This window comes from Lissotriton helveticus, chromosome 8 (assembly GCF_964261635.1).
Source record: "Lissotriton helveticus chromosome 8, aLisHel1.1, whole genome shotgun sequence".
Taxonomy (NCBI): domain Eukaryota; kingdom Metazoa; phylum Chordata; class Amphibia; order Caudata; family Salamandridae; genus Lissotriton; species Lissotriton helveticus.
Window position 1 is genome coordinate 292,789,418 of NC_136069.1, and position 26,367 is coordinate 292,815,784.

The 26,367-nt window shown below is 43.3% G+C and overlaps 1 protein-coding gene across 1 annotated transcript in view; it reads right to left on the minus strand.

Annotated features, from left to right (window-relative positions):
• Nucleotides 1-26,367, minus strand: part of RDX (radixin) — a 596,536-nt gene that overhangs the window by 142,410 nt on the left and 427,759 nt on the right. Inside the window, exons 11-12 of the mRNA XM_078657059.1 lie at nucleotides 25,604-25,764; nucleotides 5,687-5,779 (exon numbers count right to left, since the gene is read on the minus strand). Coding sequence (XP_078513185.1) covers nucleotides 5,687-5,779; nucleotides 25,604-25,764 — 254 coding nt within the window. The remainder of the gene's footprint in view (nucleotides 1-5,686; nucleotides 5,780-25,603; nucleotides 25,765-26,367) is intronic.

Consider the following 26,367-nt stretch of genomic DNA (forward strand, 5'->3'; position numbering starts at 1 on the left):
GAGAATAATTTGTTAGGGTTATTTACGTTATACATGTATGTTTTTTGGTATATGTATAGAACGTTGTGATACATGTCATTTCTGTGTCATTTTCATTGATTAGGTGCTATCATCCATGTGGGACATAAATATGGTTTGATACATTCATCAAGAATAATAATTGTAGAGAGGGTAATTAAATGTACTCTACTCAGAAACTGTCTAGCATATATTCCTTTATTCCATTTGTTATTGTATAGGACTTCTGGATTAAAGCCAGAGACAACCATGTCTGCGATCAAAGCACTGGTGTCAGCCGCATCGAGAGCACACCTGAGGGCGGAGATAGTTTGCCTTTCAGCTACAAAACTCCAGTGCATATTTGTATAATACAGTCCCAACCAAGGGCCTGACCCTAAAACAATACAAACCAGTGCAATATGCAGAAGACATAAAGACATAGCTTTGCAATAGTAATATATATTACAGTCCCAACCAAGGGCCTGAGCCTAAAACAATACAAACCAGTGCAACATGCGAAAGACATAGCTTTGCAATAGTAAAGGAACCCGTCCCCCACTGGACAGAATTATGTGACTAGGAAAATATTACATAGTGTCGCCGATAACTGGAAATAAAATCAAATAAGGTAGATACCCGAAATGGTGTATGCCAAACAATAAACGGTGTATTGAAGAACCCAACAAGACATTAATGAATAAATATAATCTATTTGCAGCAAAGTCAATATTCAAATCAAAAATAGAATCCATATAATCGAAGAGTTTTCTTTAACATATCTGTAAACTCTGCAAAGTAAATGCATAAAATAATCAAAGCAAGCCCACTAAAAGTGCATGAGAGGGAATGCTTTGATTACTTCATACACATACTTTGCAGAGTTTACGGATATGTTGAGGCACACTCGTCACTTAGAAGGATTCTATTTTTAATTTAATTTTTTACTTTACTGCAAGTAGGTTGTATTTTTTATGTATGTCTCTCTGGGTTCTGCAATTCACCCTTTTCTGTTTGGCATACACCACTTTTGGTCTCTACCTGGTTTGATTTCAGTTTGCCAATTATTGGCAACACTGTGTAATATTTTTCTACACATAATTATGTCCAGTTCTTGATGGTTTTGTTCACTATTGCACAATTATTTCTTCTGCATTTTGCACTGGTTTGTAGTTTTAGGCTCATGTCCTTGTTTGGTGCTGTGGACTATAGATGTTTATTGGTACACTTACAATTTCATACGTTATTATTTATTTACATTTTGAGCTTGATGGTTGCTCCTTACACACTGCTGTTTGTCCTGATGACCAAACAAATTGATACGGTTGAAACACCCTCAAAGTTCTCCTTTGGCAAACCAAGAAGACGGATATGTTGCATTACTGCATTGGTCAAAAGACTGGCACATTTTTGTATTCTTTTCCTCGGACATCGTGTGTTTTCTGTTTACACTCTGATTTGTATGATTATATGCTTGTGAGCACCTATTTGTTTGGATTTCGTATTATTTATGCTTTATAAAAAATATTTTTAATAACAGAAAGCTGCTACAAGAATTTATTGTGGGTACCTCATAACTCTGTCCTTTGTTTCTTTCATTGCCGCACACTCTTGTCACTTTATGGTTGCTATATATGTTTCTTCTTTAAGAGTTTCTTTCCCTGAATCATTGTAGTTGCTATATTTTTTATTGGCCCCAGGTTCTGGGGAATAGGGCTGCTCTTGTTTCATGCAATCAGTCTCTAATATAGGATGGGTCAGAGGGTGAGGTCTTGCATTTTTTGGCCAACCGTTGGGCGACAACTTTAGGTTTGACTGGGTCTTTGAAGGCTTCCTGCGTAGGTTTAAGCATCCCCTTAAGCATAGGCAAGAATTGTGTGGAATGCTGGGTGTGGGAGAGTGATTCCACGCGAAGCCCTTCTCTTCTGGAATTGTGCGTAGGTTCACCTTGTGAATGGTGGCCCCTCTTTGTATTAACTCGTGGTAAGATGTTGTATTGTCAAGAGGGAAAGGTTCAGAAGGGTAAAGGCTGGGGTCTTTGTCACCTGTAGGGACAATTCCATAATCGTACAACAGGTCTTCCTGGGGTTCTAGGTCATCATAACAATCTAGGGGATGAGTACTCCCCTCCCCATAGGAAGAATGTGTAGACCCCTCTGGGAAAGGAGGCGGGTGTCCCTGTGGGCCTCGTTAAGGTTAAGTTAAGGGTACGCTAAAGAAGGTTAGCAGGTGGGGCTGTAGGGTACAGCTGATCTGGGTGGCACGCTTGACGAGAAACTGCTATATATATATACACTGAGAGGGTTAGACCAGTTGGCAGTTAAGGAGTGCCTCACCTAAAAACTTGAACAGAGCGTTAGAACTGGTGCGGTTAGCGAGAAGGGGTGAAGAGGCCCAGAGAGTGAGCAGTTGCCATGCTATCTTCAAATAACTCAAGAGCGGAATTAACACTGCCCCCGAACAAGTGTGTCCCCATCAGGGAGGACTAGATGTCTCCACAGAACCCAGCTGATTGCAGCCATGCATGGGAACAGTGGTGCCAATAGCTCGCCCACAGGAATAAGTGTTGTCCAAGCCACAAATAATCATAAACTTGGCTGCATCACAACCATACTGCATTGCTTCAACCAGGGCAAAGGTTGCCAAGCACACTGGTGAGATCTTGTGCCACTGAATACCAAAGGGTATGGGAGTAGCACCCCAAAAAGCAGAAGGCAGTGACAGAGCCAAGAGCCAGGTTGCAGGAGGAAAAGACCTGCTTGACAAATGTTTTGAATCGCTTAGATTCTCTGTAAGGGGGAGTGGTGGGAACATTGTTTGGATTAGACGGAGTACTAGAGGCTTGTACGACAAGGCTGTTGGGTGGAGGTTTCTGGGACAGGAAAGAAACGTCACCCAGAGCAGGACGATGGTTCATCACAATTTGTCAGTTGACAGGAAGCCTAGAGCAAGCTTTTGCCCAGGACCCCATTAAAGTGATTATCAGTGACTCAAAGAGGAAGAGGCTCAGCAGAAGTCTGTCCAAGTTGCAGGACCTCTGTAGGAAAATTACTTTTCACCTCCATGGTGGAAGCTGAAGGTCAAGAACTACTGCCACCCTACACATAACAATGGCGCAAAAGGCTAGGAGGGGTGTTGAGGGTGGAGGTAGAGAGAAAAAAAGAGCAGTCCCAGAGTTTCGAGGACACTAGCCACCTAAAAGTCCTTGTACCAACTGCCATTATTGTAGGGCTGAGTGAACTCATCACTTTGGTGATAGTCATCTGAATCAGTGACAAAGAGTGAATGCAAAGTGAGTTGCCTCTCTTGAAGGGATGGTATCTCCAAGTGAGAAAGAGGTGCCTCAGGCAGAATTAGGCACAACTTCGATCGAGATCGGATTGGCACCGACTATGTCTGAAAGAACAATCAGGTCCTCCCCCTTTGGCATTGGTGTCGAGGAATCCAGGACAGCACAGTTCTCAGGGACAGAAGAATGCTAGGTAGAGTGTGGAGCCGGAGGGTCAAACTGGCGTCAAGGTCGAACCAGCCAGCAGTACATTAGATGGAGGGGCTCTCAGCTCCTTTGAGCCAGGAGGTATGCCATAGGGCATGGCTGCACGTAACTCTTCGTTTTGAAGACGCATGGTATTCTGCCCCAGAAAACGGATTGCGGTATTCCTTCCGAATGTGGCCAACTTTGGGAGTAAGATCAAGAAGAGTGGCGCTGCCCCTGCCCCATCTCAGGTGAATGCAAGTGGTGTGAGGGAGACAAGTCCCACTTTGTTTTTTTAGGTTTCTTTGTAACGCTAGCTAATAATTTGAAGCATGACTAAGATTGGCCACTCTAGCAGCTCGAAGACTCTGGGAACAAGACCAGGAACAAGCATCGGACAAGTAATGGGACTTCGAGTGGCCCTAACATGGAGTCTTCTTAAGCTTGGTGACGTAGTGTTTTGCCTTACGTTCCCCGATGACCTCAAGGTTCATCAACACAGAGTTGGGGCAGCCTTTTAGCCGTGGCTCAACCCCAGACACCACAGGCATACCTGTTGGGGATCTGTCACAGACATTTATTTACGACAGTCTCTACAAGGCTTTAAACCTGTAGTTTTTGGGGGCGATATCCCTTGCCCAAATTTAGAAGATAAATATCTCCGAGATACAAAGGGAGCTCTAGATCTGTGTCTGATGGAGAAGAAAGAAAGAACAGATGTCAGCACGTTGGACAAACGCCTATGAAGGCCCGCAAGTCATTTCCAGAGGGGAACAGTTTCTGTACAGAGCCGCAAGGTGCCCTTTTCCAGCACGCAGCAGTACTGCTGAAAACTTTCCAAATCCAGTCTGACGTGTGGGGAGTATTCGAAAGGTGAGGAATCTGCAGCTGGAAGTCTATCAGAATGTATTTACGATGCAGATTGACAAACAATTTCTCTAATCTACACGCTGAACAAGTTCTGAAAAGTGATTTCTTCTCCATCCATCTAGAAGATATCATTATGACAGAAGCCTTCCCGGGCCCAGAAAAAAACAACACCCCAAAAACATGAGAAACCATGGATTTCTGAGGTAACTAGAACAGCTAACTACACCACAATGGCAATACTGGACCACAGTACAAAGTTGCTCATGATACATATTGCGCAGTTTAGTCATGTGTTCAGACTCACTTTCCATTAAAAAGGTATTTTTCGATTTGCATGTAACTTCGGACCTTGAGAATGGATGTACACAAAATTTGGGAAATCACTGGCTCATTCAGCTAAGATACGGCATTTCGATTCTGTGCATGCGAAACAATAAAAAAATGTAGAGGCGGTAAGTGGAGCAGAAGGTGGGGGGAAAAGGACATTTTGTTTGTAGCTCCCATAGGAAATTCTCCTCACTACTACAGTCTGAACCACTGAACGGATTGAAACAAAACTTGGCATGTAAATAAAACTATACAGAAAGCATGCCTTTGTTGACTTGACAATAGTTTTTGAACTATAAACGTTTAAAACAAAATGCAGAGTGGACTTTAAATGTTTAACACTTTTGTATATTCCTGCAGTCTTGTTTTTTTGCTGCCTAATTAAAATAACCTTGCCACATGAATAATCCTCATAGCCTTGGGAATTTTTTGAAGCTCTGCAGAATGTTTGGGGCTTGTCAGTATACTCAGAAAACCATATTTCGTAGCGGACTGTAAAATATTTCCTGTGTGTGTATGCATACATTGGGACAGGCGAAGAGAATCTCATGAACAGAAAGAATAATTGATTTGAAGTTACAATGTTCTTTTTGGGAAGAGCAGGATCCATACTCAAATTGGCAAGAATTTTGTTAGAGACTGAACTAAGAGGGTTCTCTGGATTACAGAAGTCTACACAAATCGGATAGAGTATAATAAAGAAAAAACAAGGGAAGACTGCTCAAATACACATCCTAAAAGCAGTATGGCTCAAGCAGATTAGCTCCTGTTGTCCCAGTCATTCCAACTGATATGTTAGCCAAACAAGTTTATACTTAGTCTCTGAGCAGCAGGGCATGAACTGTATTCATTTATGCACACAGTAAACACTGCAATATTGGCACAAAGACAGTTTATGCTACTAGGGCATTCTGAAATACCATTGTGAAAGCCTGGCAATGCGAAAAATAATGGACACAAAGAAATATACAAGTCAAACTATGTGATTCTAAAGTTAAACATAAACCGATGTATTACTTTATGCTGCCACTCGGAGGCTTCTTCTTCCTTCTTTTTCTTGGCTTCCTCAAGAAGAGCAATCTTAGCAGTAAATTCAGCAAGTTCTGCTGCCTGCAAAACATCAAACAAAATTAGAGGGTTGAAAGAAATACTAATGCAGTTTGCAGCATGCCTCTAAATGATTACACACACTGATGCCTTGCTTAGTCGCTGGGGAAGAACAGAGGTGGAAAGTTAAGTCTTTGTCTATCAATATGTAGAGAGTCTGCATAATACTGACACCATTTATCAGTCTGTGTGCCTTATTACAACAGCTACATTCTTGACATTAACCCCACTGGCCCAGACACTGAACACACATTTTTTTGTTGCTGTTTAAATAGACAGCAAAGTTGTGATAGTTTCTGACATGGATATATGAGATAAATTACCCCCGGTCATGTTATAAGGATGATGTAAGCCACTGAGTAGTTGCATGACCATATAGAGGAACGAGGCTGAAGGCCAAGTTCCTTTAAAAGTTTATGGAATTCTGAAGTCACACCATCACGTTCCCACAAACCACTTAAATCCTTGGAGTGTAGCTCTTTCATAGGAAAGAGAGCATGTTTGCAAAAATGAAGAATAAAAATAGAATGTCTAATGCAAGATTTAGCACAGCAAAAAATGCTGTTCGATATTTGTTGCAAAAAGATAATGGAATCAGTTTAATACAAGTCTGTTTTTTTTTTAAAAGGCGCAATAACTAATAATGTAGAAAAATGCATAAAGATACAAACTTTTCTATAATTACTCTAGTACAAAATAAGCATGGTGGCATTAATATCAGTAGGAAAGTACTCTTTTCTGAAATGGCCAAAACTACTTTTTGCCTGGTACATGATGTGATTTCGACTGGAAGTGTACTGGGTTCTTGCTAACCGGGTCCCCGGTGCTAGATCTCTTTCCCAAAACTGTACAATTGTTACCTCCATTTGGAAATGTCTTTAGTACCTCTATAAGTCTCTAGCAAATGGTATCCCTGGTACCTAGGGCCAGAGGTACTAAAGAGGGTACTCTATGGCCTGCAGCACAAATTGTGCTACCCTAAGGGACCCCTCACCAAACTCATGCAGAGCTGCTATTGCAGGCTGCGAGTATCGGTGCAGACCAAAGTGAAAACATGGCCCAACACATCCTTGTGTGCCAGGCCCCTAACACTTCAAGTAGTACTTCTAAGTCAATATAATCATAGGTCTTACAGACCTAGGGCAGGGTACTTGGTATTACATGTGAGGGCATACCTGCATGAGCAGACATGCCCCTGGGCTGGTCAGTTCCTTTGCTGCCAGTGTAAGTGGACCGGAAAGCTGTGCTGGACACTGATGAAAACAAATATTTCAGCTACATGATGGCTTCACTGAAAATAGGGATGTTTTGTATCGAACATCTCGTATTGATAGACCCACACTGATTCTAGTGTTGGGTTTATCAATACATGCACAGAGAGGACACCTTAGAGGTGCCCCCTGAAAACCTACCAGCCTCTGCTGTGTTCGCGGACTGGTTTCTGCCAGCCTGCTACCAGAGATACTGTTCTGACCTCTTAGGGTGAGAGCCTTTTGCTCTCAGGAAACCCAGATCAAAAGCCTGTCACACCCCCTCACACAGCATTCCTAGGCCAGCAAGCTTTAAAGAGCTGCCGCCTTTTAAATGCAAATCTGGCTCCCCTCACAGGGGAGGAAGCGGACTCCCTTTGCCCTAAGCCACTTTGGCACCTGGAAAGGTGGCACGCGACCCCCACGCTGGTGCTAAACTAAGGTGGGCTAAATGAAGGTGGACATGACGTTTAAGAAGACGCCATCTTTGTGATGGCATACTTAGGAATATAGTCATGTAGGGGGCGTAGTGACCCCAAGGGCCAGTAGCCTATTGGCCACTACCCTACACTCTTCTAACGCTCCTTAATTCAGTATTTATGGGTGCTCCTGGCACCAGAAAAAACAAATCCTGCCAATCTCAGAGAGGAAGAAGGACAAGAAGAGTCGCACCCTGCAAGAACAAAAGTTTCAGAAAGTGACTTGGCGCCAACCCTGCTAGCCTGCCTGCTGTCTTCGCCAATTGCACCAAAAGTCGACTGTCCTGCAGCTTCCAAGTCCCCACAGCCCAAGAGACCTTTCAGCACTTCACCCAAGAACCAAGACCTCCCGAAAAGCAGAGGACCTGCTTCCCTGCAGGTATTCAAGGACCCCTGAAAGGACTCAGTGACCGCAAAATACAGAAACCTGAAGACCCCATTGCACCTGTGGCTCCAGGCCAAAGTTGAAGCGGACCAACAGGGTCAGCGTGGTCCCCCAGCTCTTCAGACTAAGCCCAGTGTGGTGACCTCTCGTGGACTCACCGACATCGCCTGCAGTCTCTGCATGCAGGCCCCCTCTCCTGCGACTGCTCCCAGGAAGAAAACCCGATGACTAAGGACACTTCTGTACCCATCACCCGTGGGCCATGGAGAAGGGGACCAAAGGTGTCCCTATGTCCCAGAGCATTGTGAGGCCTGAGCCCCCCGCTAGTTCAGCCGACTGGTTCCCCCAGTCAAAGCCTGCAGACTATTTTTATCGCAACTGCTCTGAATCGACTAACATAGGGCACCAAAGCTGTTTTGCACCTCTGCACCAAGCTGCCAAAGTGCCGCTGGTGGTGTCCTGCTGGTGCTGCCTTGGACCTTGCCCACCACTCGCCTTAACTCCTGGAGAAGGGTCCTGCAATTCACTGTACTATACCTGAATGCCGCATTAACTTTTCCTCTGATGCATTGCATTGTGTCGAATTTTTGAACTAAAAAGAACTCATTTTGAAAAAACATACTTACCTAAACAATTTTCTTCTGATGCCTATACATATATAAAGATACTTGCTATTTTAAAAAATTAGTGTGGATCTCCTTCTTGAGTAGTATGTCTTATTTACGGACCATTGTGTGTATTTTCAGATGGCTTGCACTCCTCTGTGATAAGGTTGCTCAAACACACTAGCCCTAATCAGAGCACCTTCGGATTGCCATAGCAAGCCCATGTCCACTCATAAGAGAACCCCTGGACTCTTTACACGATGTCTCATTTTGATATATAAAGATACAGCTTCCTACAATTCCCCTTCTGCTGGTCACTGTGCAGTAGGCAAAACAGAGCAAAAGAAAGACAAGCAACATTTTGTTCTTTAAACAACTACTTTGATTGTGCTGTGGGACTTGACCTGCCTTGCTCCTAGGCTCCGGTCTCTGACAGAGAAATTGTGACAGAACTCAAATGTAGTAAGTTAGTAGAGTTGAGTGGCTATGCAATTTCTTTATAATAGGAGACTGGGTGCATCACAAGTCGCCTATTATACAAAGAAACAGATATGGGACACAATGAATTAAAGGGATGTTTTTCATGGTTTTCAAAGGTTAACTTTTTATATGCAACTAAGTTCATCATGGAATTTAACAGTTTCATAGTAATGTTTAAATGAGAAAAACTAGGCTTGGAGTTGCAAAAACATTCATTGTCATGCTGGAGAAAAGAGATAGGGCTGTACAGACTTTCAGGCACATTAAGACTGAGCTCCATTGAAAACTGCAACCCGCTTGTGGTGTAAACTAATGCTTTTGAAAATTGACTTGTGGCTAGATCTGTAATATTTGCAGCAATACATGATTCATTTGGGGTAGATCAGAACGGAGCAGCTTTGATGGGGAAAAGAAATTTGAAGTGAAAAAAGGCTTGTTACTATTCAAATACCCTTCTTTAGGACATGGGACCCTACATGGTGCAGCTTACTATAGGCTGCTTGGGCAGGACTTGCTGCAGGGTGACAGATTTTTAAACTTTACTAATGTAATGCTTGGCAAGCTAGCAATATTGTTCCTACACTTCACACTATCAATGAAGACTGCCAGAGTGTGTCACAAGATCTTTCCAGTCAAACCGAATGTGTGGAATACCGAGCATGGCATGCAATTTGAAAGTCAAAGTGAAGCCTGTCGCAGGAAACTACAATGCACTACTGACCATTGTATTGGCCTTTTTTCCCCATTATTTATTATCGAGGCAAGTGAATACATAGAAGGCAACAAGCTATTGCCAGAGTAGCAATATAGAATAGTAACATACAGGACTGGTAAACAAGCAGGTAATAACACAGCGGAGCAAGATGCGGCCCACAATGATATAAAGCACACACTCATAATTACATCCCCAAGCAATGGGCTCATAATGAAAGCAACATAGGAGATATCCCATCATCTGAAAATATGAAGCCTTGTCCAATACACATAATCCACACTGATCATTGATAGACAGCAGTTGAGTATGAAACGGTTCCCAGAAATCTTTGCGTTTTAAAGCGCTGGGAAGAGTCGTAGAAAACGTTTCCGCCCATTCCTCACACAAGGTCATATCTTTAAGCCAGTCTTTAAATCGCTGTGATCGGCAGCCACTCCACACCATGGCAACTCTTCATTCACCAAGAACAATCACAGTGGAATTGAACTTGCAAAAAATCTTAGGACGGTGTTTAATATAACCCAGAAACACAATGCTCGCTGACAGCCGGAGCCCAGAGTGGGTCATGGATTTTACAGCCTGCAGAAGTTGGTTTCAGAACTCCGAAACGCTCAAGCAGTTCCATGCTAGATGTAGAAAATCATCGTCCCAGACACCACATCTTTTACAACGACTGTATTCGGAATGAGTGTACCTAGTAGGGCCATCAGGGTGGAGTACCCCAAGGATCAATCAGTCCCACGCTCTTCAACATCTACATGGCCCTTCTCGCCGCCATCGTCAGACAGGATGGACTCATCATAGTATCCTACGCCGAAGACACCCAGCTCATCCTCTCACTCACTAAGGACCCCCTCATTACCAGACTCAGCTTCCAGGAAGGAATGAAGGACGTCGCTCCCTTGATGAGCAGCATCTTCCCGAAGCTTAACTCAGAGAAGGCAAAAGTCCTCGTCCATGGACCCTCCCCATGGGACAACACCTGGTGGCCCACTGCCCTCGGCAGCCCCACTGACCACGCCCGGAACCTCTGCATCATTCTCGACTCGTCCCTCACCATCACCCGACAGATAAACACAGTCGCCTCCACCTGCTTCAACACCCTCCACATACTCTGCAAGACCTTCAAATTGATCCCCACCAAATCAAGAAAGACTGTCACCGACTTGCTCATAGCCAGCAGACTGGACTACGGAACCGCCCTCTACGCCGGGATCAACAAATCTCTGCTCCGCAAGCTCCAGACCACACAGAACACCACAGCCAGACTCATACTAGGCATCCCTCGACACAAACATCACCCAGCACCTGCGAGACCTCCACTGGCTCCCTGTCGAGAAGAGAGTAACCTTCAAGATACTCACCCGTGCCTACCAATGAAGTCCACTTGTGTCCTGAGGTCCTCAGGACACAAGAGGACCTCATCGCCCCACCAGTAGTGCGCCAAGAGGCGCGTTTGCAGAGTGGTGTAAACAGGGGCATTGCCTCAAACCACCTCTCTGCAATCCAGCTGTGTGGCGCTTAGTGGACGTACCTGGTGGGCTAGTTGGCCCCCAAGGGACCCTCAATATTCAAGGGGAATTAATTCCCCTACTTAGAACGCATCAGGGGTTCTTTTGCAGAGTGCTGCAGGGGGGAAGGGGGGTCACCGGCAAAATGCCCACTTATTTTGTTGTATATATTTTTAGAAGGGGGGGGGCTGTGTGGCCCCCCTTTAGTATTTTTGGGGCCCTGACCTTTTAAAAAAAAAAAAAATACTGCAAGGGGGCCGCGCATCCCCCCCTCCAGAGACATATTTCAGACCCGTGGAACCCATCCCCCGGGCATGGCCTCTTTTTTAAAAATAGATAGTCCCGCCGGCTCCCCCACCTCCTGCGGTAGCCGGCATTGCTTTTGCTCAAGGGGAGCTGCTCTCCCCTTGTGCAAAAGCAATTCAGCTTTGGTTTTTTGAAGCGAGATTAAGTTTCCTGCTCTCACGTCCAAAAACCAAAGCAGAGTTTGCTATGACAGGGCGGAAGCCGTGCTCCAGCCCTGCCATAGCATACAGCAATGTCCTGGGGTGAGCACCCCGGGACATTGCAGGAGCCGGCTCTGAGAGGTGGCGGTCCCCAGGGCCCCACATATAATTAGCATAGCCCTAGGGAGGGGGCAGTCCATGGGGCTGCAGGGGCCCGCAGGCCCCCGTTATTATTTTTGGCATTGTCCCCGGGATCTGGCCCACCCGGGGGCTCATTAAAATGAAGAGCCAGAGAACGTGCTTCATTTTTTAAAAATGTTCTTGGGAGGATTTGTGCACCCAGCTCAAATTCTACTGATTTAAAAAAAATATATATATTTTTTGGACCCTGTGGGACCCCCCTGAGCAGGCCTAGGGAGTCACAAGACGGCTGCCAACACTTCCTGGTATGGAGTGTTGGCAGCCTTATCAGAGTGAAACTCGTGCCCGGGAGGGTTCGCGAACCCTCCTTCTTGCTCAGATATCGATATTTTTATTTCTTGAATTTCTCAGTAACTACTGAACGGATTTACACCATTTTAAAAAAAGGTTTCTTTCTGAACCAAGAGCTACACTTTTGCCACATTCGGTGTAATTCTGTTAAGCAGTTCAGGCTGTAGCCAATTTTTCCTATGAAAATTAACATGGGAAAAACGCGTTTTGGGACCTCCCTTTTTCTTAGCCCCCGCTTGACGAATCACCCCAACTTTCAAGATAGGAGCTGACCGGAGCTGGCCGTTAGTTTTGAAAATTTTCGTGAAGATTCGTCAAACGGCACCAAAGATATTGGCAAAAGAAAAACGCTTTTTGAATAGAAACAAGACCCTAAATATAGCTACCTACTGTTGACCGCCAGGTAGGTGTGGGGAGGGGGGGGGGGTAGTGGTGGTGGTGGTGGTGGGTGGGTGGGTGTGAGAAAATAGCACCTAACTAGAGTCCGTGTCCCGTCTTTCAGCGAGCAGCTGTGGGAGCCTTGGTGTAACATTATATATATATAAATATATATATAAAATATCTGGCTCTGTATATACTATACCAAAGTGAGGTATAGTGTACGCAGGCTCCAGTGGAACCCCAAAGGTAGGCAGAGGTAAATTTAGATAGCATCTTTCTCTCTATTTGTGGTAGTGTGGTCGAGCAGTAAGGCTTTATCAGAGGACAGTGTTAAGCATTTGTTGTACACAGTCAGCAAATGAATTCACACACTCAAAGACTGAACTTCAGACCAATTGTTTTTGTATAAAAATATTCTTTTAGTTATTTTATTTCCGAGAACCAAGCAAGCCTGTCACATGCAAGTGATAAATACTTGCAGTAAATATACAGTTGTAACACAGTTTGGATTGTAATTGTATACGCACTCCATTTTGATTGACAGTACTGTCACTGAGAAATGCAATGATTTGGGAATACAGTAGATATACTTTGAATTGTCTTGTTAGTAAAATGACCAGTAATTACTTTCAGATTACTTTTCTTACACAGTTTAGTATACGTGGATACTACCGTGAGACATTTCATGTAAACAGGTAAATAAAAGCGTTTTTGTTATTTAGTACAGTTGTAAAAGGATTTCTTAGATTTTCCAACTCCACACTTAGAACCTTTTTATAGAAAAACAGTCAATGTTATCCTATGGAGGAAAATAGTGTTATCGGTTCAAAGATAAGTACTTTGTTGCAGGAGTTGGTATTCTGGGGTTAGACTCGGGGAACCCCCAGGGTCAAGGATGCACTTGTTAATCCCTCAGCGGCACTAGGACGGCCGGGTGCAGAGTGCTGAGGCCCAATGTTATCCAATGGGGGATAGGGGGCCTCCGGTTGGTGGCTGCTGACGAGCAAGCCACTGGGTTGTGGGAGCAAAGTTCAGGGCAAATGGGGGTTGAGGCCAGCACAAAAGATGCACCCTCAGCGGCACTGGGGCGGCTGGGTGCCGAGTGCTGTTCTGGTGTCGAAAGCCCTGTAGCTTTCAATGGGGGGTCTCCAGTTTCCAAAATCACTGCAGGCTCGGGACGAAGATCTTCTGGGTGCGCCCACCACTTGGAGTGATAAGGTATGATGTTGGGGGTTGGTTAGACACCGTCGGTTGGGCCACCAAGGCCATGGGGCGTCAGGTGCAGGGGTGCCTTTTAGGGTTGGGTCTTCTTACCAGCTTCTGGTCGCGGTTGGAGGGACCTTCCGGTTTGGGGATGCATCTGCAATAAGTTGGGGGAATAGTATGGACGAAGGGTTGAGTGAGCTGGATTAGGAATTGGGGTTTTCACACAGCCTACGGTCACTTTCATGGAATATAGGGGGGTACAGAAGGCAGCTAACCCAAGAAACCTTTAGAGAAATGCTGGGTAGTTATGATATTTTGTGTCTTCAAGAGTCCTGGCTGTGTGAAATACCCGAACCCATTGATGGATTTTTTATGCTCACTAAAGAGGCAGCTACGAAATAATCTAGGGCGACCCTCAGGGGGGCTGATAACATTGGTATCATCAAAAAGGGCAAATAAAATAACCAATTTAATAGTTAAATGTAGGTGGCTATTAGCCTGCCAGGTAGAATTGTATAGGGGTATGCAAACAAGGGAACTAATAGTCGTGATCAATGTATATATCCAGCCAGGCGCATTAATAGACTATGAAAATCAACTGGATCTGTTAGAGAAGGATCTAGAGGCAGTTAGCACAACAAAAGCAGCACATCTGATAATGATCTTAGGTGATTTTAATCATAAATTAGTTCCCTCCCATAGTGATAAAGTCTTTAAAGATCTTTTAACTACCGCACAAATACCTGCAGCAAGGTTCGATGGCGTAGGTAATTAGGTAAGAGACTAACATTTAGTAAAATTTCTAGGATTCATAGGTCTATTCAGTGTTAATGGGCGGTATAATACCGACTGCCCTGCAAGAAAGACTAGCCGTATAGGAAATCAGAACTGTCCAATTGATTACGCTTTTATCAATGCATGGTACTTCAAGGAAATAGAACGATTTGAAGTACTGCAGTACGAAGGTAGTGACCACTGGCCTTTACAGTTAATAATAAAGCTGGAACAAGAGTTGGGAAGAGAGAAAGTGATTCCTCTACAGATTGAATACCCCAGACGTATAACTACACGCATAACAGAGGACAGCCTGGAATTGGTTAATAATGTAATGATTGATTATAAGGCTGTGGGGGAAGCAGTGCAAGACGATACAATTTTAACCAAGTACGAGCACACAATAGAGCAGATCGTAAACTGTCTAAGGATACAGATAAAGGCAGGGCCAGTCTTTAAGAAGAAAGCAAGAACAAATGGGTGGTTCAATAATGAGTGTAGGAAGCTAAAGTTGAGGGTATGAAAATGGGAAAGACAGTTAAGGAAAAGGCCAGATAAAAGAACCCTAGAGAGCCTTCGAAGGGGCAAAACAGGAATACAAAAATAAGTTGAGGGACAGTAAATTAGAATATATGGCCAAAAATTGGTACACAATGTTAGATGTGATGAACACAAATAATATAAGATCATTCTGGCAACTGGTCAAAGAGGGTAGCATACAGGAGGAAATGCGGTATTTAGTGGGTGAAGATGACTGGGCCAGCCATTTGAGTAAACTGTAAAATGGTTCAAATAGGGAGAAGACCCTGGAAATAAGGTACGAGGAGTTAGAACTGCAAGGGTTGAACTTCTCCATTCAAAATATAAAAGAAACTATCCAGTCCTTAAAACTAACTAAAGAAGCTGGGCCAGATAACCTACCTGCAATTTTTTTTTTAAATAGTACAGATTGGTTTCTAAATACGACCTTTCAACATATTATAACTTCGGGGGTTTTTCCAGAAAGATGGAAGGGGGAGATTGTGAGGACAATTTATAAAAAAGAGGATACAACACTACCCCAGAACTACCGCCTAATAAGCTTGCTAGATGTAGGGGAGAAAATGTTTTCTAAAATACTACTAGGTGTAGTGAAATCCTGGGCAGAGCAGTATAACCTAATACCAATAGAGCAGGGTGGGTTCCAGGAGGGCCATTCAACCATTGACCATTGTTTTGGTCTTTGGGCAATGGCAAAAAAGGCAATTGAGGTGCAAGGTAACCGGTTTTGTTGCTTTGTAGATTTCCGAGCTGATTTCGAGTAAGTGGATCGTAGCCTACTGTGGAGAATGTTAACAAAGCTCGGAATCAACAAGGCAGTACTAGCTCTAATACAGGAAATGCACTCAAGTAATTGGGCTAGGGTCATCTTGGACACCCAGGGAACCCTATCTAACAAAATCCAAATAATGAATGGTTTGCGGCAGGGCTGTGTCCTAGCCCCACTGTTATTTTCCTTATTTTTATCAGATCTACCCAACATATTGAGTAGAACAGGTGGGGTAAGCCCTAAGATGGGCGGTTCTCATATATCTTGTCTGTTATATGCAGATGACTTAGTGATAATGGACATGACAGAGCGGGGCTTGCAAAAAAACCTGGATACTTTTCACGAATATTGCCTAAAAAAACGCCTCACGGTTAACTTAGAAAAGACCAAAATAATGGTACTGGAAAAATAAAAGCCCTCCCTGTATTGGAAATTGGGAGAGGTTAGAGTGGAAGAAGTGGATAGATATAAATATTTGGGCATGTGGTTCAACAATAAGTTAAATTGGAAGGATCACATACAGGCACTCAAAACAAAGGCGCTTGCTTCAGTATGGGGCCTTAAACAATTTAAGCAAAAATATGGAGGTCCTTCTCTGCAGCCAATTTTATCGGCTTTTAATGCATTGGTACGCCCGCAGTTCCAATATGGTGTAGAGGTTTTATATATGGGAGGTAAATTGGATTGGAACTTAGAAGAGGGTAAATGTGTCACACAGCTGCTATCACTCCCCGCGGCAACAATGATCCAGGCTGTACGAGTGGAATGTCACCTTACATCCTGGAACTTCCGGGGGACGCAAGCAGTATTGATTTTTTGGCAGAGAATGAATGGGAAGGGGCCTGCCAAAATAGCAAAACTCTGCAAAAAAGAAATAGAGGCTAGTGAACTAAAATGGGCGTCACAAGCTAGAACAAGGCTAGATAAGTTGTGTGTCACACTATCCTTAGATTCAGACCAATGGAGGTCGGGGCAGCAGATCCCTAAGTCGGCGTTGCGTGCTATCATTAACTTGAAGGCCCGAGAGGAAGATTTGGGTTGTTGGAGGAGCAAATCGTCCTCCCGGTTTTGATAAACGGGTGGACCAATGACCAAACATTCCCCTATATCAAGGCCATGCCCAATCCAAAACTTAGAAATACAATCTTGAGATTTAGAGTGGACCTGAACCCATGCAACACGGATCGGATGATAAAATCAGCAATGACGAATGAGCAAGGTCTGTGTACATGTGGATTGCAAGTAAAACATATTTTGTTGGACTGCTTGTGGTTCTTAGAAGAACGGAAAACATTTTTGAAACCACTTTTTATTGTCTATGAAATTTTTAGTAGGGATCAAGCGCTTAGCTTTTTGATAAATATGAGATTTTTAAAGGTAACATGTGCAATCGGAAGATTTTTAATTGCCATACAGGAGTCACTGAAGGACCTGGTTATATAATTTATAAGGAGTGGGGTTGAAACGTGACGTTACCTATGATAGGGGATATTCCGGGACCCTGTTTCCTATGGCGGATGCACAAACGTATACCCAATATAAGTGATCCCCTCGCCAATGATGAATTAGGTACCACCTACGGTTTGCATGAGATTCTTTGTTCAATTTTATCTGGATTTTATTGTGTTGCATTGACGCTATATTGATGACGGTCTCTTAATATGGACAGGTAATGAGGAGGATCTGAAGTCATTTTTCAAACACATGTATAACAACATATACAACATGACTTTTACCATGACAGAGAATGTGGATACAATCATATTCTTGGATGTAGAACTGTTTGCATAAGAAGGGAGAATATACATTAGGTTGTATAAGAAGACGGAAGATATTTGAAAAAATTCCCAGTCCAGATACCAAATTTATCCTGGATATCCTTAAACTGATAAATTCCGTCGGTAGATAATAGATCTCAGACTCAATCACGAGATTTCTTGAGTCCACCTTGGGCCTCAGGGTTAAGTTAACCTTACCTTTAATTCAGGGTTGATAATACCCAGGGACATACCATGTCTCTCCGCTTTCTCTTTCTTGCCATGGCAGTTCTATGAATCTGTGTCGTCTCAGCTTGGCTAGATCAGCCGCCCCTATATTTAATCTATGGTTGGCACAGCTCCTCTCTGTATTTAACCTTGAGAAGGGAATTGACGAAAGAAAAGGCAAGAAAGAGAAATCTCTTGGCAGACGTATATGCCTTATACAGCTGGAGGGAATCCCAGGCCCAAAATAGGCCCTAGGCTGCAGTAAGAGAATGGCGCTTATATATTGCCTAGACTTATTTCTGGAGCTTAGTTATTTATTTAATTATCTGAAACAAAACATCTATTTCTATATAATCTGTAGCTTTTGGTTTTTCTTTTTCTCTTTTCTCCTTTACAAATGTCTTTAAATGAAATGTTGTATGTAAAAAATGGTATTATGATTCCTCAAATTTAATTGCAATGAATTGTTAATTGTTGTGATGTTTATAAAGTTGAAAACTCAAAAAATAAGTTTAAAAAAGGATGTATAAGAAGACTACTGCGTGTAATTCACTTCTACACGTAACTAGGTCGCACCCGAAGGGTCAGATTAATGCCATCCTCTATGGAGAAATGTTGAGGGCCCGTAGAAACTGTATTAGTAAAGACACATACTTCATATAGAAGATATTGAGAAACGATTCCTCACTAGAGGATACTCTAGGGAGGTAATACACAGGGCTAAGACCAGGACAAAATGACTATGAAAACTAGACACCCTCAAGGATGCAAGAATGTTGTGAATAAGATCATACCAGTGCGACTGGTGACCAATTTCCATCCTTGGCCACAAATTATATGGCATACTGAAACGTCAATGGCCCATACTAACTGCTGATAGAGACTTGGAACAACATGTACTTAAATCGCTCACTTAAGGAGCGTATAGCAGAACACTTTTGTGCGCTCAAGAACCCGGACACAAGATAACCAATAGGAAGCCATGCATGTGAATGTACAGAACAGAGTAAATCACTTGGTTATAGATTTCATGGTATAGAGGTCATTAAATCTGACCCCCAGGGGAGGCGATAGGGAGCTCAGATTGAGACAATGCGACGCCCGCAGGATCATGAAACTACAGGTGGTGGAACTGGGCATTAATGTGGATAATAAACTGCATTATGTTTTACATGTATTAGTAAAATATGTATGCCGACAACAGTCTATGATTTACCATCACTAATATAACCTTTCCTTAGTTTTATCACCAATCTTTACATGTCTTTTTGTCTTTTGTGTCAACTTTATCTTTCTGGGACACCTCCAGACTGACGGTCTTTCCCACCGACTTTCTTTGGACTATCCTTGACAAACTGTGGTGTGCTCCATTGGACTAGGGTCTACTCCTTCCCCTTATTTTGAGTATTACTATGTTGTGTGACATTTGGAGAGCGACATCAATAGGTCCATTGGAACACATAATCCAGCAATATCTCTCCTACCAGAGGTGGCCACTGACTCTGGACAAACCAGGTGTCCCCCCCCCCTCCCTCTTGTTGAAATGAATGCTTTAATATTGGATTAACAGTATACTTTTTTACATTTTTATGAATGACTATTGATACTGATCTAAATGGATACTAACACTCTCTTGGACCCATGTTACTTATCATGATATATGTTGTCTGTTTTTTGTGAATTGTTACCTGGTGACTTATGATCAGGCTAAGATGGCAGCCATAGAACCCTTTTGACATGCTCTCCTGTCAATCCTGAGTTGGCAGTTTTGACATAGACTGCATATTTGGTGGTCATATCACATTTTACAACATTGCATAGTGCATTACTATTGTTTATACCGCCTAGATAATCACATGGGTTGATCCTTTTGTTGCGCATTTAATCCTTACATGCCCTTCGCCTTGATAATTTGCTTTGGTTACAAACACCATTACAAGATGGCGGCTGTTGATAATGCATTGCAACTTCAGCCCTAGTGTTTGAGTCCAACTAGATCATGTCTGCGCTATTCATACAAGTGCATTAAGGGAAACCCAATGCTCGAAACGGATATTGATTCTTGTTTTGACCCGTGTTGTTCACGATGCTATGTTTTGTCTGATACTCTGGGAATTGTTGCCTGGTAAGTTACGATCAGGCTAAGATGGTGGCCATAGATTCCTCTTATCGCGCTCTCCTGTTGCTTATTGTCTGGCAGAATTGATATAGACTGCTTATATGGTGGTCATATCATGCTTTACAGCATTTCATAACGCATTATCATTTGTTAAACCACCTAGATATTCACTTAGTCCTTATATGCCCTTTGCTTTGATATCTTTGTTTCGGTTACACACACCATTACAAGATGGCAGTTGTTGACCACGCCAATGTAACTACCGTTCCCGTGCTTGAGCCTAATTAGATCATGCTTGCGCTACTTATACGAGCGCATTAAGGGATACTTACTGCTGGAAGCCGGGTACTTTACTTGGAGCTCTCTAAGTCGATTAAGTAGGACACTTATGTTCCCTCTGCAAATTGGAACTTTGGATAGTAGGTTCCTACCCCTGCTGACCTCCACTCTTAGTGTCTTTATCGACTATTGGGGAGTATGAGATTATGTATAGTTTAATATGTGGTGTTTTCCCTGCCTGATTTCACCTTCTAGTGAACAGGTTTTCTTGCTGGGACACTCTGATGGATGTACCTATTTATCAGAATTATACATGCACGATACAACGGGAGCAAGTCTCTTATACCATGTGGGACGGACATGCGTGAGAAACTATTCATCTAGGAGCCCATGGCTGGGATTACTATTGTCTGTGGGTGGGTTTCTGAACCATTAATATATAGCTAATAAGCAAGATATACATACTTTCTGGCCTTTATGCTTATTCATGGTGGAAACATTTTGTGTCCCTCTCCTTTTAGATACATGTCTTTTAAAGAACTCGTTATCCCAAATAATAGTGGATACATGTACAGTTTACTATTTTGAATTTTTAATAGTTTAAGATTAATGAAGGACGCGGAAATAAATTTGAGACCGCCGTCTTTGTTTTTTAGGTTACCTTTAGATGCTATTATAATACAACCCAATGGGGATTTAAGGATATTTTATTGACTATATGGTGAGCCATATTTCTGTACTATGAACATGATTATGAGTGACCTGTAATCTGTTCTCTGCGACTATGTTGCTGCACTCTATGGATTTTCTGGATATTTTGTTTGTTTTGCGCACCTGATTACTTGAGTCACACTGATGACTGTCTTGGAACACAATTTACACTTGGTTTCGCTGTGCTCTTATTTGTCGTTACTTTGGCTATGCTCTAGGATCTGCTTTTGCCATGCCCTCTTACACATTCTTTCTTACTTTTCCCTTTTGGGACATTATCCCAATCTTTCAGCACCTCTAAATCAGTGTGGTGGCTGATTACTTTCTCTTCTTTGGTTTATCACTATTAGCAAAACTTCTAGCAATTTTGTGAGGAATCATTTTCTGAGTGTATATACCTCTATTGTCAATTGTAGCCCTGAGGAAGTCATTGGGTGATGCCCCCAAGACGAAACACGTGTTGGATACGTCAATGTGATGTCATGAACCATCTGTGAATCACCTGTATCAATTGGAAGTGATAACTTCTTGGAAATAAAGAAGAAGACTTGGACAAATATGGCCTATTGAACTTTTTTCTGACTACTAATGACATATGTTTGCTCAGGATTAAGACTTATCTTTGTATTGTTTTCCTGGGAACTAGTGTCTGCTGGAATATTTGGAAACGTGGGTGGCCGTTTCCCCTTTTTCCTTGGAGCAGCTTATGGAACTATTTGATGAACTTGTTACGTTGACGGTCTTGACCAGACTAACCCAGCCACGCTTTGAAATTGTCTCTTCAGGGGAGACAGTATTTGGGATGGAAGGCAGGCAGGTCCTCCGAGGTTTCTCGAGGTTGCTGGCTGCAGGATACACTGAGATTTTGATGGCGCAGGTTCGAGGTAGGGACAGCACAGGACGGTAGGGAAGGGCCACCTCAGTGGCCGTCCTCCTCTGGTTAGCTTCGGCACAGCTGTTCATTCCTTCTTTTCTTCTTCTGGTTTATTGTCTGAGGAAGCACGGTTCAGGGGTGCCCCTAAATACCCGATTATGAGGTGTTACAGGTAGGTAAAAGGCTGGGACCAATGGGTCCCTTCCCTGGGTGAGTACAACCCCTATTATGCCACCCTCCACTGGGAGGGGGGCATACGCCTTTCACTGGTTGGCTGGGGCCCCCCATCTGCAAGATTGCGGGGACAGAGTTGTACTTCACCTCGCCTCCCCCACCTAAGGGGTGGAGTTGGCAGAGGTGGGCACACCTCTCTTCCTCACTTGTTTTTCCCACCGGTTCTTCCGCCCAAAGCGGGGGTCAGAACCAGTGGGGACCAGTTGCTGAAAGCATCAAGTGGCCTGGGGATCCTCACAAAAGCGGCGAGCCTTTGAAGCTTCCGTTTCGTGGACCCTACCCATCCTGGGGGAGGAGGCTTATCACCTCGTCCCAGGATGTGATTGTTTCAGGCACCCGAGTGCAGCAGGCTCTCGACCCAGGGTCGAGAAACATGTCTGGTGGTGGCAGCTGAAAGCAGCCACTCAGTCTGGAAACTAGTGGTAGGTTGTTTTTCAGGGGGCATCTCTAAGACGCCATCTGTGTGCATTTTCATTAAATCCCACACTGGCATCAGTGTGATTTTGATGTACTGAGAAGTTTGATACCAAACTTCTCAGTTTTCAATGCAGCTATTATGGTGTAAGGAGTTTGTAATGACAAACACCCAGCACCATATACTCTTAATGGCAGCACTGCACTTACAATGTCGAAGAATGGTCTTAGACACTGTAGGGGTGCAGGGCTCATGCACCTGTACCCTCACCACTGGTATAGAGCACCCAGCTAGAGGGGTGACTGATCTATGGCAGGGCAGTGAGTTGTAGGCATGGCACACAGGGATGTGTGCCATGTCGTCTCTTCACTTTATTCTGCACCAAGACATGGAGCCTGCAAAGGCAGTGTGCGAGTGTAATGGTACAGGGCCTTTAAGGGTGGCACCATAAGTGCTGCAGCCCCTAAGAGTTATTCCCTGGTCACAGTACCCAGGGTACCAGTGGTACCAATTACCAGGATCTGACCTGTGGCCAGAGATGCCAATTGGGTTTTGTTTCTAATGCAGGTTTAGAGAAAGAACATAGGCCCTGGGCACCTGATTGGAAGGAGTCCAGGGCAAACTCAGTCAAACCACATCAGCAGTTCAGCAAAAAGTGGGGGCTACCATGCAGAAAGAGGGCACTTTCTCACAATATATATATTATTACATATATATGTATTTTTTTCTATAAAAGTTGGCCTATGTTTTTACACTACTGTTAATTATCACAGCTATCTAATTAGTGCCCACAATGTCTTGTACCTATGATACAAGGAAGAACTTTACCAAGCAGGGCCGCCAGAAAGACGGCTGCACTCACCAACAAGTACTTGAAATCATGTGTGCATGTACCAGCGGGGCAAAGGAGGTCTGACTAATAGTTACAGTGAGTTCTGTAACACAACAGCTTCCTAATAGCGCACTGCCTGAACTTGTAATTTAATTAACATACACATTTGGGGGTCTGGACTCACTATTGCAGACTGTCTCACTTACTTTACAACTCGCAGAGAGTCGGCTATGCGAGGCAGGATCAGGCTGCGAACCAGCACGGCAATTTGGGTTGCTGCCCACCTCTTCAGTGATTCCTGTCCAGTGACAGTGGTCACTTCGTGTCCCTCCCCAATTGAATTCACCATGGCGGCGGCAGGGGGAGGCGCTCGCTGGGTGTTGCAAGTATGCCGTGTATTTCTAAAGATGAATTTGGGTGCCGTGCTGATAAAGGAAAACGCATGAACGTGCATGAAGAGAGGTTTACAATTAAAAACAAGGAAACCGAAAGTAAAAGAAGTCCAACGACCTAATGAAATAAAACTGAGGAGCAATAATACATGTAACAGGGCCAGTCACCAGTGAAGGGGACCACCCACGGAAAGGTGGGACAGACTATCAAATTTGTCACTGAAAGGAATGGACTTTCTAAAAGCACACATAGGAACCAATGGGAAGCCAGGGGTGTGATTAATGTACATTGAGAAGATACTGCAGGTCTTCCAGAGCCGTGCATGTGCGCTGACTCTAGGCTAGAACTAAAAAGGAAGGCCTCAGGGGTGAGGTCTGCTTAGTGCTCCATGCACGGCGTGGGGGTTGCACGCCACGCTCTGCGGCCAACCCCACAAAGGATTGTGGGTGAGGGGAAAAAACTTGGTCAAGTCAATAGTCTTGTTGCCATGGAAGGGTGAGGTGACCTTGGGCATAAAAGAGGGTATATTCTAAGGATGGTCTGATCTTTATACTAAGGGGCTCTTCTAGCACTGGGGAGTTTATTTTGCTTACCCAGAAGAGGGATATGAAGACAATAAAGGTGGCCACTTTCAAAGAAAGGAACTGCACTGGGCAAGAGTGTAATGGCTCAAATGGAGGTCCGCTATGTGTCATTAAATCAATGTTAAGGACCCATGAACACTAAGATGGGTAGTGTCCTAAGACGGATTACTCTTAGGGCGTTCAATGAAAACTTCAACTGCTGTTGTTTTAAAAATTAAATGGTGTTCTGTTTTACAGGTAAGCAGCTACTGAGGCAATGTACACTCTTAAGAAAAAGCAGGCTAATGTTGCCATTTGTGTATGCAGCAAGAGCAGATGATGTCTTGTACTGGGGTCTGCACAGGTTGTTTACTGCAATTGTTACCGAAGTCTACACATCTCTTACATCTGGCTGCATAGTAAGCTCTTGTAGTAGGTTTTCTAGCATCCTCAAGTATATGCATGATCTTGTCTTGGTAAACTGACATACTGAGAGTTTGGTGCCAGATTGCAAAGTTCGATGCTCCGAGGATGGGAATCTGTAACGGACGACTGTGTTACGTGCGCAGGTCTGGCCGTACAGTCAACTTTTCGTTTGGGTACATGGACATCTCCTGAATTCTTCTATTTATGGGGCCTTCTTCCAAAACTAATTTGGCTCGCACTCACATAAAGTGCTTTGGGGCAGATCTTTTCATGAGTGACGCTGGCACTCGATATTACTTGTTTTCATCACAATGGATACACTCGGTGATTCATTTTCATTTCAAATCAATGTTTAGAGAAATTGTAATTTCCAAGCTAGTATGTTTTAAAACCTTTAACAAAATATTCTTTTATTTTTGCTTTTCACTGCATAGACTTGGACTGTCATTCAATAAAGCTACAGAATGCCCGTAATGGAGGCAAGTAGCAGAAGCCATCACTCAAACTGTAAGCCTACTGACTGGCTGAACACAACATTCAGTATGATCAACTAATAAAGATTGACAGAGTGAAAATGTGCATGTAATACATTCACTAGTATGTATCTAGATTTCAGTTATACACAACAAAACTATTGTTTTTTTTATCTCCATGAAAATTACCATAAAGCTACAAAACATACAGATGTTTGATTTTTGTGTGAATTTATTCTTGAAATTGCATACACTTAATCAATGTTATTTTGGTAACTTTCCTTCCCCAATCTCCTAACTACCAATGATTCACACATTTAAAGTATTTTGTGAGTGTACAGGTTTCTTTGGGGATGTACCATAGCACTTGGTGATCAACATGCATATTAGTAGCTCAAGCAACGTGTATTCTAACTGGCGCTAGCAAAACAGCAAATGAAATCCTTCTTTGCTGCAGTATGGAATGGTTTCCTAGATGTAATCCTCTTACCAGCTGCTCTTGGTTTTTCATCTGATCTGCAGCCTGTTGTGCTAACGCAGCTTTGGCTTCTTCTGCTGCTCTGCGCTTTTTTTCTAAACGTTCTGCCTCCTCTTTTGCTCGTTTCCGTTCCTGATCGAGTTCAATTGCTTTCCGTGTCTGTTCTTCCAACTCTGCTCAATATATAAAGTGTGCACCTTAGTTTCATATATTATGTTATACGCAACTTAAAATGAATCTCCATTATCAGGCTAACAACCTAATTGTAACTTAGGTTGCTTAGTAGACTTGACATAGACAATTTGATGAATATCATTTAAAACATTCATATCATTAGGAGAGCATGCCGCAATACGATATCTTTAAAATGATTTTAGTTGCACTTTTTTTTAAATATATTTTTTTTATTTAACAGTAAGACAAGAGGAGGCAGTACATACATCAGGTGTCAAACAGTAAAATGCGGAACAGGGACAGGCGGGGGAGTAATACAGATAAAAGAGCAATATAAGGAAACCATAGCGTATCACGATTACGGATATTGGAGATAGGGGAAGAGGCAGTCTGTCATATGATCCAAAACCATCCCACCCGCGAGACCCCGTCCTAAATGATACAGGATAATTAAAACCAGTTTGGACACCCGGACAATAAAGGATCCGTGGAGAAGAAACAGCTCACCTCTCGTAGAAAGGAAAAAGGAGAAAGCAAAGGGGCCATAGAAAAAAACAAAGGCAAAATAAAAAAACCCTCCCCTAAACCCCCACCCTGCACCC